Source organism: Amphiura filiformis, chromosome 6, assembly GCF_039555335.1.
Source record: "Amphiura filiformis chromosome 6, Afil_fr2py, whole genome shotgun sequence".
Classification (NCBI taxonomy): Eukaryota; Metazoa; Echinodermata; class Ophiuroidea; order Amphilepidida; family Amphiuridae; genus Amphiura; species Amphiura filiformis.
In genome coordinates this window covers 6502490-6524075 of record NC_092633.1, presented here as the reverse complement: position 1 = coordinate 6524075, position 21586 = coordinate 6502490, and the positions used below count along the sequence as shown (strand labels likewise).

General features: G+C 36.1%; 1 protein-coding gene across 1 annotated transcript; it reads right to left on the bottom strand.

Annotated features, from left to right (window-relative positions):
* Positions 1-734: 734 nt before the first annotated feature.
* On the bottom strand, positions 735-21546 carry LOC140154884 (succinate dehydrogenase assembly factor 2, mitochondrial-like). Its single transcript, XM_072177534.1, has 4 exons — positions 21430-21546; positions 5509-5681; positions 4747-4856; positions 735-3425 (listed from the first exon to the last, which is right to left on the bottom strand). The coding sequence occupies exons 1-4, from the start codon at positions 21505-21507 to the stop codon at positions 3295-3297; spliced, it is 492 nt and encodes a 163-aa protein (XP_072033635.1). The 5' UTR covers positions 21508-21546; the 3' UTR covers positions 735-3294.
* Between the last annotated feature and the right edge of the window lie 40 nt (positions 21547-21586).

Genomic DNA, 21586 nt, shown 5'->3' with positions numbered 1-21586 from the left:
TATCAGTCCATTTTAAGATGAAATAACAAGGTGGGACTTCAAGTCATATATGACTTTTATGTCAAAATTGCTCTCTTGACCTACAAACACAATAAAATTGGATGATTCCATTAAGGTGCAAGTTGGGACATGTATAAACCAAAAATTAACCAATTTCATATTATAAAATCATACATTACAGCTTTAATCTGAACAGAAGTGTTGATTGCTTCTTGAGGCTCTGCTTGCTTTATAGTATGTCTACAGATGCAGTGAGGAGTTAGGTCACTTGATGCATAATATGAACATGTGCTACCATGCATTATTTTAAATTAATAATTAATCTATGTTATTAGAAGTGCTATTCCACATTTGAGCTTTTTCCTTGTTTTTTAAGGGGATACTACACCCCTCGATAAATATGTGCCTATTTTGCATTTTTCTCAAAAACTAATAACACAGTGGTAACAAAAGTTATGTATATTATAGGGGCAAGGAATCCCATTACTACTCTCGAATTTCAGTGACCCAAGACAAGCGGTTCGTTATTTATGATAAGAAATAAGGTACCGCTAGGATGTACCTCATTTCTTATCATATATCTGGAACCGCTTGTCTTGAGGCACTGAAATTTCAGTGTGGTAATTGGAATCCTTGCCCCAATAATATACATAACTTTTGTTACCAGTGTGTTATTATTTTTCGAGAAAAATGCAAAACTAGTCACAAATTTACCACAGGGGTGTAGTACCCCCTTAAATGTATATAAGATTGGAATCCCTTTTACCCTAATTAGCACCCCTATTTTAATTTCGATCACAAAGTTACCTCATGTTTTTTCATACAGCAGGTACAAAAGTGAATCGGTGATAATCAAATCAAACCAAGCATATATTTTGTGTAACTTCTCAGGATGGACAGAGAAGAATTAAATCAATGACCTAATACCATTTTGCCATAAGTGGATATTCAATTTCAATAAATCGACTACCATAAATGAGTTTCATTTGACGGGTGTCTACAACTGAAATCCATTTCGTTGAAATTTGATTAAAACTTTCTATTTATGCATGATGGGTCTACTTGAAATCAATGGTTAATACCAGCGGGCTGCAACATTCATTGTTCTATTGTGTCTGATTAGAGCGCTGACATATTGGAAAATGTTGCCAATCAATATTCATGAGAGTGTACATTCAACGTCCAGTTTTCGACATCGGGTGACTTGTGCTTGGCAGGTGCGAAATACATCTGACTGGGCGTTTTAATTACGTAACGCATAACGGCATTGATGTCATCGATTGGCTGCTTAGTGCTGTTATGTGTTTAGTTTCTATAATAATTATTATTACATTTATTTTCCTTTCTTTTCTTTCTCTACTTATTCTTTCATAGTCCTACACTAACTTTATCACTCCCTCGCTCTCCTTCTCTCTCTTCCCTTCTTCCCCATCTTTCTTTCTTTTTGTTCTCTCTCACTCTCCCTGTCATTCCAATAATATGTCCTTATCTTTCTATTATTTTATTTACTTCTCATTATTTCTTTCTCTTCATTTTTCCTCTTTTTTCCCTTCCTGTAGGCCCCTCTCATTCTCCATATCCCTTCCTCCCCTCTTCCTCCCTCCTCCCCTCTCAAGACTTCTCACAGGGTAAATCTGCCCCTACCCCCGGTACACCGCTATTTCTATTCCAATCGCCTTAAAATAAAATAAAACGGACATTTGTGAAAAAAAAAACCTTTATAGGCCATACTTATACTTACATTTATATGCAGCAATTACCATTATAGAGTACTATAGAAATATGGACATGGCAGCCTTAATACATTCTTATGTGTAATCGATCAGCAGGGGCATTCAATTTATTTAAATGAAGCGCCTAAAGTCAGGTGGGTGATAAAAAAGATTATATCGACAACTAAAGCCTCCTTTATAGACTTCAGACCCAGACAAGCGCACATTTGGGATACGTGAGAACAATGGTACCACTTTACACATGACTGCCCTTACACATGACTGTATTGTGGTCACTTATTGATACTCGCCTGTTGTGTAAAGCGTTAATATGATGCCGGATCAGTGACCAATTTAATGGCGGAACCCCTTTGTTCGAAACAATGGTACCACTTTTATGAATAGCCTACCGGAAAACAAATCGGCATCAAAGGAACAAAGCATTACGTAATCTATTTCTCTCCTTTCTATCCCTAACCTTCTTAGTTAATACCAATTGCATAAACAACAAATTTAATGCAACTGAATGGTGCTCCAGTCCACTCCAAGAGCAGCATTCGATACCAATTTTTCAAGCCCCAATTGAGTAACAACTAAACCTACTTACATTAATGTGGCACTATTTTGATACTGCACTCAATAGTAGCTCAGGTAATTCACATTGAGGCTTTTGTTTTAGTTAGCGTAACACTGGTAGCTCTAAACGTTAATACCCTAGAATAGATGAATGGGGAATTAGTTTGGCTGACAATAAAACTGGGTATGGGTATTCAGGTTTACTAACTATCACATACTTGTCAAAGACATTACCGTACCAGACAAAGCAAAGTTCTATAGAAACATGAGCTTCTATCTCTTACACATAATGGATAATGCACTTACAAAATGAATGGGCATAGTTCCTAGTCCTATTGGAGTCATATGAGATTTTTTATTATACATTTGAAATACAAGTTGATTTGATCACAGCATGCATGGTAAACATTACTTTGTCCAAAACATTACCAGTAATGCATAAAGCACTTAGAAAATGAATAGGAATAGTTCCCTGCCTAGTCCTATTGGAACCATATGATATTTTTGATACATTTATACAAATTGATTTGATCACAGTATATCATTGCTAACATTACTTTAAATTATTCAAAAGATGTGGGCTAAATGTGTACCATTGTCTGGGATGTCTTTACACACTGACAAAAATGGGTAAAACCTGATGACATGTTTCTTAACTTGATGAAAATGTATTATTATTGTCGACAACTTTTGGCTTAAAATATCATACCCAAGATTTATTCTTTTTACATGCCTCCTATCAAGGAGAGGCTGGGGAGTCTAACAATACATCCAGACTGTTAAATGGTCTATATATGTCCAAACTAGTATGACATATCTAGGCATTCATGAGTTCAGCATGTCTAGGCATGCCTTGCAATCAGAGATAGTGTTGTTATTCCATTCATGCACATTTAAACAGTGTCAATACTATTATTGCATAATAGAGCATCGCACATTACACTAGAATCCAATTCCCACATGGATGGTATTAAATAATCCATACAAAGCAGTCGTGTAACAGTCATCAGTATTCCCTGCCTTCTCTTTCTGGTAAACTTGGTTGTGTTATTCTAGATTCCATGTCATTATTGCACGCATGTTCTTTCAGTCTATCCATTATTGTGTTATCATATTCCTTTGGAGTGGGCTTGTGTCCTGTAATATGAATCACACACAGAGAAAATGGTGTAAGTGGAATACCTGAGAACTTGTAAATACCTACCTGTTACACGTACCATTAGTGTGTTTAAAGTACTAAGCATACCCCTTATGTTGTCGACAAAGCAAATTTTCCTAATTGTTGACTTTGTTTTGTCTTGTGTTTTGCACGCTCGCTCCCAGGCATATTTTTGTTCTTTTTGTGGGTCCCAATTGGAATTAGACTTTATGGGTCATCCTGGCAATTCGGCATTTTGGTGTCTATGTTCTTTTTGGTGTGCAGCTTTTCAGTGTGTTAATTTATGTATGTTTGATTATACAATTTTGTGTCGCTTTTTGCCAAATAAATATGAATGAATGAATGACAAGTATGGACTAATTGTCAACAAAGACTAGGTATTATAAATATTTAGAGATAAGCTTAAGATCACAATTACTTACAGGGTTCCCACACCTTGAAGCCTTTCAATTTCAAGGACTTTTCATGGACTTTCAATGTCCAAAAGCATGATTTTCAAGGACTTATAACAACACAAAAATCATCATGCGGCTCTCCATGTGGCACATATTAACAAAAGTGACAGCTTCCCTTCCTCTCATAATCCTAGATTTTATCGGGGTACTCAGTACAAATGACCATACGGGGGCGTGCACGCAAATATGGGTAGCATTTTCGGCCTTTTGGTATATCAATGACCCTTTTTCAAAGCCTATTTTGGTATATGAATGGGTCCTTTTTTCAAAATATTTCGGAAAATAGCCCAATTTTTCCTTAATCTAGCCAAAATTTGGGAAAATTTGTAAAAACCAAGACAATTTGGGTTCAATTTGGCCAAAAATTTTGACTTTTGGTATATAAATGGGTCCAAATTTCTTGAAAAATTGGTATATTTATGGGTCCACTTTCAAATTCTCAGCGGCACGTCCCTACCAAAACCAAACTTGAGTACCCCCCCCGGATTTTATATCAATCTTTATCTTTACCATAACCCTAAAACATTACAAAACCCGATATCTTGGGTTGGCTGAAGTCATTTATGAGTCTTGCATATCTATCTTTTGATGGGATGTTTTTTAATCATAAGCTTAGCTACAGATAACACTATCATAAGTACCAGCAGCCAAGGCATTGAAGCTTTGGCTAATTAGAAGGTATTGTACAGGTATAGCAACATCTTCAGTACATCAGAAATTGTATTTAATATCTGATCTTTTTTTTCTTCATAATAATCAATTAATCATGTGTATAGAAAGCAAAAATTCTACCGTGTTTTTTGTTGCATCTCTGCTAAAAGCCTAACCACTTCATATCACTTACCAACCATCCAATGAAACAGGTCCCAGTCATTGTTGGGCTTGTTTATCAAAACATCATACAGTTGCAGTTCTTCCTTGTTAAATGAATTCAGATATTTATCAGCAAATGTACTGTAAGAAAGAAGTTAAAAACAATGTTTTACTTGGGGCTCCAAGTTCATCTAGGTAGATAAACATAATGAAGTGGAATTATAAATCTGCTCACTTGGACTTTTTTGAAAATATAAGTCTTAAAGCCCTAATTTGATATTCTATACTTAAAATGCTGAAATAATACTAGTAATAATTGTCGGGAAGGGTTTCTGTCCATTTTGAGGTTAAATAACAAGGTAAAGCGAGAAAACCCCTACTGGTTATTTTGGCAGTTTATCATGTAGTTCTACAGGAGGACATAAAGTCACAATTCATGAATTATAACTTTGCTCTGTTGACCTACAAACAACAAATTTGGCTGGTTCCATTTAGGTGCAAGTTGGGACATGTGTAAACATAACAAATATGCCAAAAATTCAGGTTTGACAAAAATTAGCCAATTTCATATTATAAGATTGTACATTATGGCTGTAAGTCTAAAATATTATTAAGTCCACATTTGTAATTTATTTCATATGTTGACAAACTGTTTTGCAAAAATGTTTACCAACTTGCCAAAAATTATTTTACAAGAACATTCTGACAACATTTTTTTTTTCTATTATCAAACCAGCTAGTATGAAATATGAAATACTTTAAAACACTACCAAAACTTCACCAGTCAACGTACCTTAACAGAAGTCCATTTTCTGTCATGCCTCTTTTGCGACTCTGATACACAAGTCTAGCTCTCTGTAAATCAACTGTTTCATTTGTAGGTTGCTTCCACTCGGGTATTGGTGGCTCACTTACTGGTGGGTTAGCATTGCTAGCTAATGGTCTTAAAATGCACTGATGAGGTACCTGACAACAAAACAAAATATTAGAACATTGTGAAATAAGAACCATTTATTTCATTTACAGTGTGCATGTCTATGTACCATCTGTGGATTCTTGTAGATTCAATGTATTTGACCAAAACTTTCATTATTTTCATAAAAAAGTCAATTATCTGAAAATTGAGATGGAAATAATCAAAATGTCTGACATCCCCTGCTGATCATAATCAGCAGTTTTCTTAGTTGTAGGGGTAGAGGATGTAGTAAATAATTGAAATTTAAGGATTACCTCATCATGTTTCTAGTGATTACAAAAATTGCACATTTCTTTTCATTTTAATAAAAACAAATTCAAATATTTTCTCAATCTGTTGCAAAATTTCTGTAATGATGATCTAAGCATTAATACCTGTTTTAAGATGATCTTTCATCAACAATATAGGTATAGCCATATAAATGAAAGTAAATAATGAAATTTTCCAAAATAATGAATAATGAAATCATGACCTCATAGGTTCATATTTCACTGAAAAAAAAATGTGACGGGAAACTAATAATTTCATATTTTCATTAGCCTAATACAAGTCTCATTCTGAGTCATTCAATTACAAAATGAGTGGAATATTCCATTTTGTTTATGGGTGTTTCGAAATAGTTGGACCGAGATGCAATAACAATCCTTGCAAAATGTGAACCAAAAATTATCTACAAAGTTTAATTTTGAGTATTCAAAACAAAAGAAAAACACCTCAAAGATTAGGTCCATCCCCCCTCTTCAGTTTCATGAAATTACCAGTAAAAGTTATGTGATCATAAATTATACAAGAATATTTAAAAAACATTTTTGAACCATTAAAATAAAAAGGCTGTATTTGTAGCATGTATGTATATATGTTTATACTGATATGGTTACAGTAGTGTTTCTTGAAAGTAATCGGTTTGCGTTAAAAAGATGATTTTGTGAAAAATGTTTCAACTAACCCCAATCTCCCCTACTTGCCTTGAGTTGCTGAATTTTCAGTGCAGTAGTTGTAGGGGAGATTGGGGTTAGTTGAAACATTTTTCACAAAATCATCTTTTTAACGCAAACCGATTACATTCAAGAAACACTAACCATATCAGTATAAACATATACATACATGCTACAAATACAGCCTTAAATTTTATTGGACCTGCTTATGATTATTCATATAATCCAATTTGAAAATTTGAAAAAAAGAGTTTCAACTAACCCCACCCCTGGGGTAAGTTGAAACATAGGGTGGGGTTAGTTGAAACATGGCTTGTAAAAATTTCAAAATAATTATTATTGTGTTCTTAGGGTTACTTCCCTTGAAGGCACCCTTTAACATACAATCAGTGTGAAAAAATGAATAAATAAATATGTGGGAGCGCGGGTCAATACTTTGGACACAAGGTGACGAGTGTCACCATGGACAAAAATATGAGAAACCTAAAATATTATAAACTGTACTTTCTGTGTGCACTTTTTGCTTGTATGATTGCTTTTTAACCATATTAAAGCAATATTGAAGAAATGGTAAACATGTTACAAATTTTTAAAAAGTCAAATTTTTAACCATATTTTTCTATGCGATTTTCACGTGTCAACTAACCCCACCTCAAAAGTTTCAACTAACCCCGATGCCTATTTTTACATTTCAAAGTTCATTACACAAAATAAGAAATACAATAAAACTTTTATTTAACATTATTCTGGGACTTACTACTAGTGCTTATGATACTCAAAAAATAATCCCTGAATCTTCAAACAACATGGAGATAACGCATCTTTTCTGAGGGGTATAAAAATTAGTCAGTAAGTCAAAAAACAGATATTCCTTTCCCAAGCCAACACTGGTGGGGCATCAGTGCTGTTGCTAATTTGGTGGATGACCCTTACTAATACCTATTACTAGGTGCCAGTAGTTAACCAAATTAATTTTTTGTGTCAGAAAAAATACAATGTTTCAACTTACCCCCAGCGTTCCAACTAACCCCAATCTCCCCTAGTTATTGATTTATTGATCAAATATTGGTTTTCCCCACAACTGTTGTCTGTGCTGAAATAAAATTTCCAGTGCAGTAGTTGTAGTCCTTGCCCCTATAATATACATATCTTACTTGTCACCAATGCGCTATAATTTTTGAGAAAAATGCAAAAATAGGCACAAAATTGTGCAGGGGTGTAGTACCCCCTTAACTGCACAAGTTATGTATGTGTGCAATTCTAGAGAACAGCGAATCATGCGCATTGAGGTTGGTTGGTGCGCATGCATCGACGGTAGTTGCTTTTTTGCAGACCTGGAGGTCGGGGGATTTTTATCCATCAGAATCCCTAGTTTATGTTTTCCATCCACCATAAACTCTCTCCAGATATTGCTCTTTGACATCTACTGAGCGATATAGTGTGGTTTGTTGGTAGCTTTAAGACTTTATTTTCCTCAAATTTTGTGTTGAAGTTTTGTATTTCGCCGTCCCAGTAGTGGCCATTTTGACATCAAGGTACAATCTACACACTGTGCAGTCACTCTGTCAACGAGGGGTTCCTTCGTCTAACTGAACCCAATTGCGTAGTTATGGCTGGCTAGACCAGTAGTGCCTTGGACCGGGGGACGGTAGTTGTGAGATACTCTACCGGTGGGGTTAGGTTGTCCCTCTCATATGCCTTGTTTTGAGCATTTTCATGCTCATGTAAAATGTTTACATGCCTCTTCATGTTGTCGAATGCATGAATGTATGGCCCTGTATTGTTTACATTGCATCTTCATTATGCATACCCGTATATTGATTGTATTTTGCTTATTTATTGATAATTGCTTTGTATATATATAGTCTTGAGCGTGCGCACGCCAATTGCGTTAGTGCTAGCTTAAAATATTATAGCAAATTGGTGGATTTTGAATTATTATGATCCACATTGGCATTTGCTTGCTTGTTATCTCATGTATATATTTGTTTGCTGTATTTATATAATATATGTAAACATCGCCAACAGCATTGTCATTATTGTTCTTTGATATTTATGTAATTTTGTACCATACTTCATTGCTGTGCGTATGTCAGACGCATTCAAAATTTTATGATCAAAATCTTGCGCTAGTGCTCCATTGATTGTAAGTTGGATTGTATGAATTTTGATATTATCCTACCTGTCATTTGCCAGACAGGCTTACATGTTTTGCATTGTATACTGTATTATTTTGTTATGTATACATCGCCAACGGCGTTGTCATTGCCATTTAAATATATATTTTTGTATCATATTTATATTTGCTCAATTGCGTGCTACATGTAATTGCATATTTCTAGTGACACTGATTGCTAGTTGAACTACATTGTATACTGTATCATCATACATGTATGCATTGCCATCGGCGTTGTCATAGTGCCATATATTTTTGTATCATATTTATATTGCTCAATTGCGTGCTAATTGCATATTTCTTGTGACATTCATTGCATTTCATATTTGCAAGCGCTCTTATTGTACGATAATTGCACGCGCGCATGATTGATTTGCCTTGCCTTATTTGGGCTCTTGTGTTACTATCTATGCATACCATTGTATATTATATATTGTGTATTTATTATTTTAAAAATATTTTGTGCTCAAAGCCGAGGGTAAAGCTTGTCAGGTACACCACGCTTGCGCCAAATTTTGGTTGACTTTGTAGTGTCATCACTACACGATCTAGTCCTGCTTTAAAAGATCGTGTGAGCGTAGTTATCCCCGACGCTAGTTTTCATCAGCCTAAATCTCTTATGCTGCTGTGAAAACTCCCCGCTCGCATCATGAGACTTGACATTGTTCTCGTCTCTTTATTATTCGTTGTTGGATCTGGCTTACAGATCCACCAAACCTGGATGGAACATATGCCTGATACTCTTCAGTATCAACCCTCAATGTCAAATGAGATCAGTTTAGTTAGTCAGAATTATTTTGACCACTTCCCGGCCCTATTGGGAGTCCTAAGCAACACAGGACCCCAATCTTTGAGGATTACGAGTTGTAATCGGCCGTGGAAGATCACCTTGTGTTATATTTCCATACTGATGCTCGCACGTGCAGGTGACTTACATCCCAATCCAGGTCCCTACACACCAAAATTCCCATGTATGATCTGCAGCAAAGCGGTTAAATGGAAGCAGCGTGCACTAGGGTGCGACGGGTGCATGGAATGGTGCCATTCGGATTGCCTGAACATGGACCTGTCAGTTTATGAAGCACTTGCCAATTGCAGCGTCTCCTGGATTTGTATTAAGTGTGGACTGCCAAACTTTACTGACTCATTCTTTAGTACATCTAATGTCACCGTGTCCAACTCATATTCAATTTTGTCAACCGATTCTGATTTAGAAACCAACACTAGCCACGCTAGTTGTAATAGCTCTGGGCCAAAAAGCCCTCCTCTGGCGGCATCCTCGCCTAGAGCGACCATTGGTGTTCATATTAATCGTACTATTCCTGGCAATAATAACAGGCCAGCCAAACGAAGTAACCTGAAAGTGTTAGTCATCAACTTTCAAGGTATACGGGGCAAGATTTCTGAATTGGCTTGTTGCATAGACACCAATAACCCTGATGTCATCATAGGGACAGAAACCCATGTGGATTGCTCCATTAATAGTAGTGAATTGTTCCCACCACAGTACCAAATAGTCAGAAAAGACCGTGACTTTGGTTCTGCTGTTAGAGGGGGAGTTCTGATTGCAGTTAAGAACGACCTCATCGCCACTCACAGAATTGATCTCGATTCAAACTGTGAAGTTGTCTGGATTTCTATCTCAGTCCAAGGGATGAAACAGATCATTGTTGGTGCTTTTTATCGATCGCACCAATTTGGTAACACCACTGAGTACTTGGACCAACTTAGGGATTCGCTCAGCAAGATCAAAAGATCTGGCTTGCTGGCGATTTTAATCTTCCTGGAGTCGACTGGGATTCTCAGAGTGTCACCCCTAATTCCCAGTATGTTAGACTTTCCAAACACATGCTTGAGATTGCTGCAGACTTTGGCCTTGAGCAAATGGTCACTAAACCTACTCGAGGCAAAAACATCCTTGACCTATTTTTCACCAACAATCCAACCCTGGTTGAAAGGTTTTCACTTATCCCAGGGTTGAGTGATCATGACGGTATCCCCATGATCATAGTCAGCTCTAAGCCCAAGGTGATCAAAACCAAGCCTAGAAAGGTCTTTTTATATCAGAAAGCTGACGTCAGTGCCATCAGAAATGATCTCAAGCAGTTTAGTGATACTCTGACTTCTAGTGATCCATCATCGTGCTCTGTGAGTGACCTATGGGCTGATTTTGAGAAAGCGGTCAAGAATTCCATGGATTCCCACATTCGAATCGCATGGCCAGCAAGCTTAATCTGACCCCTTGGATAGGAGGAATATTAAGAGACAGCTGAAAAAGAAACAGCGTGCGTTGCCGTTTAACCATAAACAGAAAGTTGGGGACCAGGAATCTCTTGATCGCTTCCATGATTTGCGCAAGGCCACTCAGAAAGCTACGAGGAAGGCCCACCGAGAGTTTATCAACTCTGTTTGTCTAGATTCCAGCAAAAAGTTCTGGTCCTTCATGAAGAATTTGAAGACCGACTCTGTTGGCATATCTACCCTGAGATCAAACTCAGGTGTTCTGGAATCTGACAACCATGACAAGGCTAACATTCTCAATGACCAATTCAAATCTGTTTTTACCAATGAAGATGACACATTACCAACATTAGGACCTAGTAATTATCCCACAATACCAGACATTCAAATTTCACAAGAGGGCATCATTAAACTCTTACAGAACATCAAGATTCACAAAGCCCCAGGGCCTGATGGTATTCCTGCCTATATACTCAAGGTTGCAGCTGAGGAGATAGCCCCGGCATTATGTATGATTTTGAAAGATCCCTAGAGTCTGGCGAACTACCATCTGATTGGCTTAGTGCCAATATTAGCCCGATTTTCAAGAAAGGAGACCGAACAGCTGCCTCGAACTATAGGCCCGTCTCTCTCACAGCCATATGTTGCAAGGTCTTAGAACATGTCATCCATTCACACATCATGCATCATTTTGATAAACATTCTGTTCTCACCACAAAACAACATGGCTTCAGACACAACCACTCATGCGAATCACAACTTTTATTAACAACTCATGACCTGGCCCTTTCACTAAATAACAGACAACAAACTGATCTTGTAATTATGGATTTTAGCAAGGCATTTGATACGGTACCACACAATCGCCTTCTCCTTAAATTACAACACTATGGCATTCGCAATAACATTCATACATGGATAGCAAACTTCCTTAAGCACCGTAAGCAGAGGGTCGTTGTCGGGGGTGAACACTCGGCTTGGACAGATGTGTTATCTGGCGTTCCCCAGGGCACGGTGCTAGGACCTTTGCTATTCCTCATATATATCAATGACTTGCCACAAAACATACAGTCTGAAGTCCGGCTCTTTGCCGATGATTGTGTTATCTATAGGCAAATAGTTCACAATCATGACCATGTTCAACTCCAGGATGACTTAAACACACTTGTCAAATGGCAGAATGATTGGCAACTACATTTCAACATCCAAAAATGTTTCGGTCATGAGGATCACCCATGCACGCTCCACTAAAATGTTTGATTACAAACTAGGAGACAGCATTTTAGAAGAGACAAAATGCCATCCCTACCTAGGAGTTGAGATTTCCAACAATCTTTCATGGTCAAATCACATCAACCGCAACACATCATCTGCAAACAGACAATTAGGATTTGTTAGAAGGAACTTATACTCTTGCACCAAACAAATCAAACAAAATCAAACAAAATGTCACTTGTACGTCCCCACATTGAATATGCCAGTTCAGTGTGGGACCCCAAGGACCTAAGTAACAAAATTGAGATGGTGCAGCGTCGCGCAGCAGCGCTTTGTTATGAATGACCACAAAAGAACTAGTAGTGTCACTAACATGCTGAAGGAGCTGGATTGGTGTTCTCTTAAAGATCGTAGAACAGCCAATAGGTTAACCATCCTCCACAAGGCTAGAGAGGGTCTCCTGCCCCTACCGGTCGACGACCTCCTTCTGCCGGTCCAAAGTCCTTCTAGGCACTCCCATCAGAACTCATATCAAATTATAACAGCAAATAAGGACTGATACAAGTACTCGTTCTGGCCAAGGACAGTACAAGACTGGAACAAACTACCCTACCACATCACCACGATACAAGACTCAAAAGAATTCAAGAATCAAGCAACCAACCACCTAAAGCAACTACAATAAATAGCATTCGCATGTGCACAACCATTTCTTTTCGTCTGGCTTCACCTGAAGCGTTGAGCAGTATTGCTACAGATACAGATACAGTAGGTATCCCAGGCAAACCTTAGTTAACACATTTGCTAGTCAGCGAAATTCACCGAGACCGGGGCCCAAACACAATGCATATTTACATAGAAATTTCAATTTTTTTCGAGAATAGGTCGGTGAAGGAAACCTACATAAATATGTTTTCTATACTTCACTTGACCCAAATATATGATTTTTTATGGTGATAATCAAGTCGCACATGGAATTTTAGAGGGATTTTGATAGCAGTTCCATTAAAAAAAGCTGCTATCGCCATGAGACTAAGATCTAGAAACACCCCTAAATGCCGTTTTGGGGAATTTTGCTAGCAGAATCTTTTTGATGAAAGTCAATCTTTGACAAGATGTAACTTTGTTACGGAAAGTGCTATGACAAAAATGTTTTCAGTTTTGGCTTTCTTTACTCAAGGGCTTTAATTTGATATGTAAAATGATGCAGTTTGATGGCAAATTTGAATTCACCTAGCATACCTAGATACATATGGTCATTTTCACAGTAAAGGGTGTAACTTTTGATTTTTAGGGTCAAAATTTCAAACCACTTAAATATGTTTCTGTTTACTGTAATCATGCATAGAAGCAACTTAAATTCCAGTAAAATAGTGTTTCAAGGCTTAAACCTTTTGATTTCTGATAAAAATTTGACATTTCCATAACATTTTGGTTAAAATAAAAGAAAAAATGTATTTTACATAAGCTCAGAAAATTATGACATGAAAGCTGGAATACATGTGAAATCCCATTCCAAAGTAAGTCAACAGATATAAGTTAAATTTTATACCATGTTTTGCTATGTTTGTAATGCAATTTTGAAAATTTTTAACATCAAGGGTCATTTGCAGTGGAAATTTCCCAACCTTAAACATATTTTTTAAGTTTTAATTGGGTTCCTAAAATAATTTAAATGTCTAACTTCATGTACAAATACTACTTGATGAAAGGAACCTCCCAGCCAAGTTTCACAGAAATTGGAGTTATTTTTAGAATTGGCAATTCAAGCGATTTGTGTTTCGGAGGCTTCAGTTAACAACACAGGTGATCATAAAAGTAAAATATTTGGCTAACTACTAGAAGTTGACATGAAAAAATAGGTAAAAAATATCACAATTACCAATTTTCATGCTTTGCTTCTAAGTATTGAATTTCAGTTGTGACAAAAATTAAATTATCACAGCAAGTCATTTTTTTTGTTTGGAGGCTTCATGTTAACAATGGTTAAACATTGCAGCAGTGTTTTTTTTGAAAACAACACTGTTGGGATCATCTAAGCTGTTATTTTCTTGTTTGTATTGAATCAATGATTCTATGCGGCAGATATTGTAGATTTATAACATGGTAATTTTTTCACCCATTTGTTAAGTATGGTGTTATTTGCATGTGAAGCCTCCAAACGGGCTTTCTTGGATATCAGTATATTTTTCAAGCATTAACCATAATATCAATTTTTTTTTAATTTATGACATTCTGCACATATCATGCAACAATTACAATGCAGATATCAATATGGAACATATCAATTTAGATATGCATAGATGATAATTAAGCTTACTGTTGTTTCGGAGGCTTCATTTGTTTCGGAGGCTTCAATTGTTAACGGAAAGTTTGTATTGGGTCCCATTTTCAAACGGTGATATATATCTCCATGATTTAAAAACAAGTGACTTGAGGATCTACTTTGCTACATTTTGATAAATAGATTGGATGAGCTCTCTTATTTATATTTGCCCAAGCTTGCTGAACAGTTTGTTTCGGAGGCTTCAAAAAAGTTAACGGAAAATCGGCTCTTTGAAGTCAAGATTTTATAAAAATTTTAAAAGCTTGCAAATCAACTAAGTTTTGTTACCCATTTCAAGTTAAGATATCAACTGTTATGAATCAAGAAGAAGTGAAGAAATAACCAAGAATTATGAACCAAAGCTATACCCATTAAGTTTGTTAACAATTGGTAACGGTAAATTAAGCCTCCGAAGCGACAAATATCAAGTCCGGTTCTCAAAAATACAGGGCTGTTCACAATTAAATCTAATGTGGCAGTGTTTACTGAACATATGACCGTACTTTCAGGATAAGAAAAATTATCCGTGAACTAACTGAAGAAAACACAGGGTTTTACAAAAATGTTACTATTTTTACAGTTTTTCAAAATGGCAATATTAGGTACATTTAAGCCTGCTAAAACTGAACGCAGTAACTCCCGAAGATGATTATGCTACCCAAGGTAGCTGCTAACTAGATGACTTATGTGGCCAAAAATCATGGAATTCTGTGGCTTTATTAGAAAACTACGGATCAAAATGTTAAAAATCCAAAGTTACACCCTTTACCGTGAAAATGACCATATACATGCTCAGCAGGCAAATTGCGACGGCGATTTAGTACACTGATCATGCGTGCGATTCAGGTTTCTGCAAAAGCGATTGAGTATAAATGCATCTTTAGAAATGACCGGCGATTGTGCGTTCTCAAGTGGGTTTTATCATGTTAATTAGTGACCTGACACACATTTGTATTGGTTCGATCAAGGCTCAAGCAGCCATTGGGCCATTGAAATGCTTTCATTTTTTGTACTGGATCGTTCAAGCATTCCCAACAAATTTTTCAATGTAAGTGCCTCTGGCCCTAGTGGAAGTAAAAACGGATACTATTACCAGAGTTCTAGGACTAGGCTAGGCCAGTTGTAGTAACTACAAATTTCGAACGTTTGAGGACTTGTTCTCAAGTTGTAGAAGGTGCCATAGGGTGTCTTCAGTGTTAATTATTTTCATTAAAAATGTCGCAAAATATTAATATTGACAATAATTAACATTCCGTTTCACCTCTCCATATATTCATACATTGCTCACCTAGTCGGGATTATGCACTTTCAGTTTCTCACGCGTTTGAACGGGAATTGGATTGCCTACTTTTTTGATGTCTAGTGAGCAAATTTCTTCAATATTTTGAGAAAATGATGTCAAATTTTCTATTCTATATTGTTTGGTAATAATGTCTTTTGCCAATAGTATGTTTAAAGTTGTAATTTTGTGTTTTTGATCGCAAAGATCGGATATTTTCGCTTCGATTCAATTCTGAACCCTTCGCAAGGGTGCCGATTTCGCAGAACTTTGACGATAATTTTGCCTTTTGGACACTAAAATGCATTCGATCCTTAATTTTGTTTCAACCGAGTCTTAAATTAGCAAGCACAATAAGGTTGGTACCACTTTTATATACATTGATAAAATTTTTAAGATTTTTTTTCAAGTTTCTAACCGGCGCAAATCGTTAAGTGTGTATTTCCCATTGACATCCAAAATGGCATTTAAAGCCAGTCCTTAATATACAAAGGTACGGCGTATGTAGGACTGGCAAGCAAGTCTATGCTCACCTGTGTTTTCATATCATATTTTGTGGTGAAAAATGATTACAAATGTGTAATTTGCAATCATGTTTGAGCAACGATTTCTTCAGTACCGACGGCTAAGTGTGTATGTGAATGCACATTAAACACATACAAACACATACACAGCACCTAGGTTGGAACTCCCCGTCGGAGCGGGGAGTTTTAATTATTGGAACTGAGGCTAGGCTCAGACAGGGTCTAATTCTGCATAAAACCGAGCAACGTTATTTCTATAGATCTGCTGCGCATTCAAATTGCATTGTGTTGCATCGTAATTTCATTTGTGTCTATGCTAATTATGTTTACACAACATGAACTCACGTGTTTTCAAGCAAATTCGCCGATAATAGGTGATCAAAAGCGATCGGAATGTTACAAAAGTACAGATCGCATTCAGCTTACTTCATATGAGATGATCTTTGGAAAAATACGGCATAATTTGTCTTGGTGTTTGCGGAATGCCATGCAGTAAAATATTAATATGTTGCGGCAATTCATGATTGACAACTAACAATCGGCGTGTCCTTCATATCCTCCACTGTCAATTTCTTATCCACTCACTAATCCTCACAAAAGCTTTGTGTTGATTACGTAATGTGTGGAGGCAAATTGCAATAAGTACAATGAAATAATGAGTAGGGCGGGCTCCGAGGCGGGTTTCTTCTTCATCTTACGTAAAACAGTATTGTTCTCCAAAAAAACCCGGAAGCTTGTCGTTTGGAGCTCTAGCTGAAATACAGCAAGATAATGTAAGATAGTAAATGTAAACCTGTATTTTAGCTAGAGTATCTCGAGCTAGCTAGGCTAGCTGCCTGCCAGGGCTAGTATTATAGTAAAGTGGTGGTCGATGGTAGACTGCGGAACTCAGTCCTCAATGATAGTCAGTCATTTATCTTTTGGTCGTTATATGACTATCATTTGAGGGACTGAGTTGTTATAATATATCTTCGGAGGTGCAATTTCAGACAATAGCTGGGGATTAGTGGGGCAGAGGTTATCTATTGAATCCTTTCATGACCACTGAAGCATAGTCAAGTCTGCCAAGGACACTCGGCACAAATTGAAAGACCATCACAAAAGAATGCATGCATGTCAGGTCATCGACACCAATTTGGTGTTTGTTATGACACAAATTTTGTGTCTGTTATGCACCTCGAAATATGGGAAACAGGACGGTTCGCACCCTTTCAATTTCGCACCCGTGCACTTTCGCCCCCTTTTAAAACCGCGGGTAATGTGCTGCTGTTGATTGATGATGCACGATCGATCGCTTCAACTCCCGGCGCCGGTACAGTGGGGTGTTGTATGTGTATAGTATTGGTTGACTTTTGAGTGTTGATTGTCTGTGTTTGCAGTACCGGTACTGGGTCCAGCGTGTACAAAAGCAAATAGTATGTTGATGGACTCTCCGGTTCGATTGAATTTAATAGGCCTATATTATTACGATATATTAAATGTGCTTCGACTAAAGATTGGTATTCATTATGTTTTTGATTTGTTATTTTGTTTTACTTAGGCCTATTTTATTTTATTTCATTTCTATTTTATTTTATTTTAAGCCTATTAATTATTTTTATTATATTATTATTATTATTATTATTATTATTATTATTATTATTATATTAATTATTATTATATTATTGTTATTAGAATTATGTTACCTTATTAGTACTTTATAATAGGCTATATAATTTAGTGTTCAATTATTTATGGCCTATAAAGTATAAAATTTATAGGGCCTAATATTGATATGGCCAAAAATATGATGGCTTATAATTTATAATTTTATCCCATCTTTATGTTGCCGAATTGGTCTTCTTTGACATGACACTAATGGAAAAAAAATATTTAGCAAATTTCTCAAAGACAAATGCGCACAAGCAAAACAAATGCCTGCAGCAGCTTTGCGATAATGCTGTGCCGACTTTCACCACCTTTCTTCACCGCGAGTATTAGCTGCCACTAGTACGCGAAAGCGCCGGGCGTGACATGGGTTCAATCAATGCAATGGTAGCCTACGGTGACAAGGCAGTAGCACGCATATTTATTTATTTATTTATTTATTTATTAGAACATACACTTTTGTAACAGTGGCACACGCCAATCCGGCGGTGCGTTCATAAACAAGATATTAAAGGAAACAAAGCAAATTACACAAATATTATACAAAGGTGACTTAAAAAAGCACAAGTCAAAAGTAAAACTTGTTGTACAGCAATGAAATACATATTGAATGACAAATAAATGAGGAAAACACACAACTACCTGAACCCAAGTTGACTTGAAGTGGGTTTACGGCAATAAAAATATTATATACAATATCGATTATATTAAACAAGCAACGCAGAATTTAGCACATACAATTATTAGTTGTCAGTAGTCTTCAATTCTGATCTTGCTTTCCACGCTCTCTTTGCGAAAGATTTACAGAATTTATCAAAAATTTCATATATATCATCAGCATTAGTTATATTACAGAAAGTGGTCGCTGTACTTCCAAGAGCAAGATTAAATTTTACATCTAGATTGCCAGAAATAAACAATTCCCATATATCAAGGCCATTTAAATTAATCAATTCATTCTCTAGTTTACAGTATTCATCAACTCTAATATTGTTAAGTGCATAACAAGTAAAAAGAAAATGCTTTACATCTTCAACACCAATGTTACAAAGCTTACATATATTCGTCCCAGAACACACCCGCATCGGATCGATTGCTTGACAAGTCTCCGGCCACGCGCCGCGTGATTGTATAAAGTGTGACTCCTTCAACCCATTATGTAATGAATGACTTACGCGAAAGCGCCAGGTATGGTGTGGGTCCAATCAATGGTAGGGTACCGTAAACAGACACGCAAAAGTGCCATATGCCTCTTGACGTACGATCGTAAAATATTATTAATCAGGAAAGTTTTCTGTTCGTTTTAATGAGAAATGTAAATAATGAACCAAATGTTTTAACTTTTATGTCTTTTAATGAATCATGTATTTTGTCTGTGTTCTTAATTAATTTAATATATATTTCTACAAGTGTTACGTAAATTGTATAAAACAAATAAATGTAAATACTTTTAATGAATTTTGATATATTTGATGTATGATTTTTTGATATTTATGCATTTTTATGTTTTTAAAAAATTCTTACATATATAGGGCTTATGTATAATTCTACAAATTGTTATGTATATTGTTTTTATGACACAGAGTCCCTGTAATAGCAGATTTATCTGAAAGGTAGCCCTGTATAAATATGGTTTTAATAAATAACATAAAGTAAATAAACAAATTTGTGGAAAAAATGCTATCCAATTCTGCATTGTAAACGATTGACATTTATGTGTTCATGATTCATTTTGTTTACTGGCCTGTCAATCACGGACTCATTATGACGATGCTTTATTAACACCACGGCACATCTTATATCTTAATCTGCTAAATATGCCGACAATTTTAAGGCGGGATGTTTGAACTCAAGATGTCAATAATGTAATATAGCATCTATTTCTTAGATAATAAAGATCGTGTAAAGGAGATGAATTTCTTTCTTTATTTTTCTTTTCTTTTTCCTTTTTTTTTCGTTTTTATAGTGCCTTTTTTCTTCTTTTTTTAAAATCAATATCTAAATTAGCCCACGTGAGGGCAGTACTATAGAAATATTTCGTGCAAAGTAATTGCATTCAATAGTGATTGAGGTCAATCGCAAGAATATTATAAAACATCAGACTGTAAGACTAACAGTCAAAATATAAACTAAAAAGTCAGCAACGGACTTTTTTATTAAGAAAGCAGAACAGTCAATTATGAATTTGTAAGATTACAAATGATCGAATCAAGAATTTCTAGCACTCGGGAAAGGCCTAACTTCATACCAAATCCAGAAAAACCTAGTATCGTTTAAAAACGACAGTTTTCCTTCTACCAAAAACAAAGTTTATGTTTTTGATCCATCACACATTACACTGCTCCATAGGCCACTGTTGTAATTTCGTTCTGGTGTACCAGAACGAACGTAATTCAAAATTGACGATATTTTTGCTAGACGAATTAAATCTGCAAGAATTATTTTTTTGACATAAACATTATGTAGCCAGAGGTTTCCAGTGGTATAAAAATCTCAATTTTTTGAGAAAAGTGAGGGGATAATAATAATAATAATAATAATAATAATAACTTTATTTATACACGGTAAAACATGTTCAATACAATATTGATCTTCCAGATGTCCGTGTGGATATTAAAACATTACTAATACTAAAATATAAAATATAAAAGTTTGTTAAAAGATAATTATAATGCAAAAATGTACAATGACTTAATAAGTGCATGCCCGACGGTAGATACAGACTTTAAGGTACATATTTCGAGGTGCATAACAGACACAAAATTTGTGTCATAACAAACACCAAATTGGTGTCGATGACCTGACATGCATGCATTCTTTTGTGATGGTCTTTCAATTTGTGCCGAGTGTCCTTGGCAGGCTTGACTATGCTTCAGTGGTCATGAAAGGATTCAATAGATAACCTCTGCCCCACTAATCCCCAGCTATTGTCTGAAATTGCACCTCGGAAGATATATTATAACAACTCAGTCCCTCAAATGATAGTCATATAACGACCAAAAGATAAATGACTGACTATCATTGAGGACTGAGTTCCGCAGTCTAGCCCGACGGCCCCAGCACTACATACTACGCCGCATCGCCGGGAGTTCAAGCAATCGATCGTGCATCAATCAACAGCAGCACAATACCAGCGGTATAAAAAGGGGGCTAAAGTGCACAGGTGCGAAATAGAAAGGGGCGAAAGTGCACGGGTCCGAAATTGAAAGGGTGCGAACCGTCCAGCATTCGAAATATGTACCTTAAAGTCTGTATCTAGGTCGATGGGTCAAAAAGTCAGGATCGCCGTTTTGAATACTTGAACTAATTGCAAATAAAACTACTCTCATAAATTGAAACGAGTCATTCACATCCATCACACAATATTAAATTTAATCCCCAAGATACCAACATACCGTGGTAAATCGATGAAAAAGGGTGACACTGCGATGAAAAATTCTTCCCATGGAGGCCGCCATATTGAATTGGTGCATTATGGGAGATTATTACACAACTAATTTTTATTCTTCAGATGTCATTCATAATTACTCATGTTGATAAATACCCTCAATT

Coding starts and splice junctions, on each gene's coding strand:
- LOC140154884 (XM_072177534.1), bottom strand. CDS start 21,507: ATGCACCAATTCAATATGGCGGCCTCCATGGGAAGAATTTTTCATCGC. Junction 5,682..21,429: donor TTTTTCATCGATTTACCACG/GTATGTTGGTAT, acceptor TTTTGTTGTCAG/GTACCTCATCAGTGCATTTT. Junction 4,857..5,508: donor GAAAATGGACTTCTGTTAAG/GTACGTTGACTG, acceptor TCTTTCTTACAG/TACATTTGCTGATAAATATC.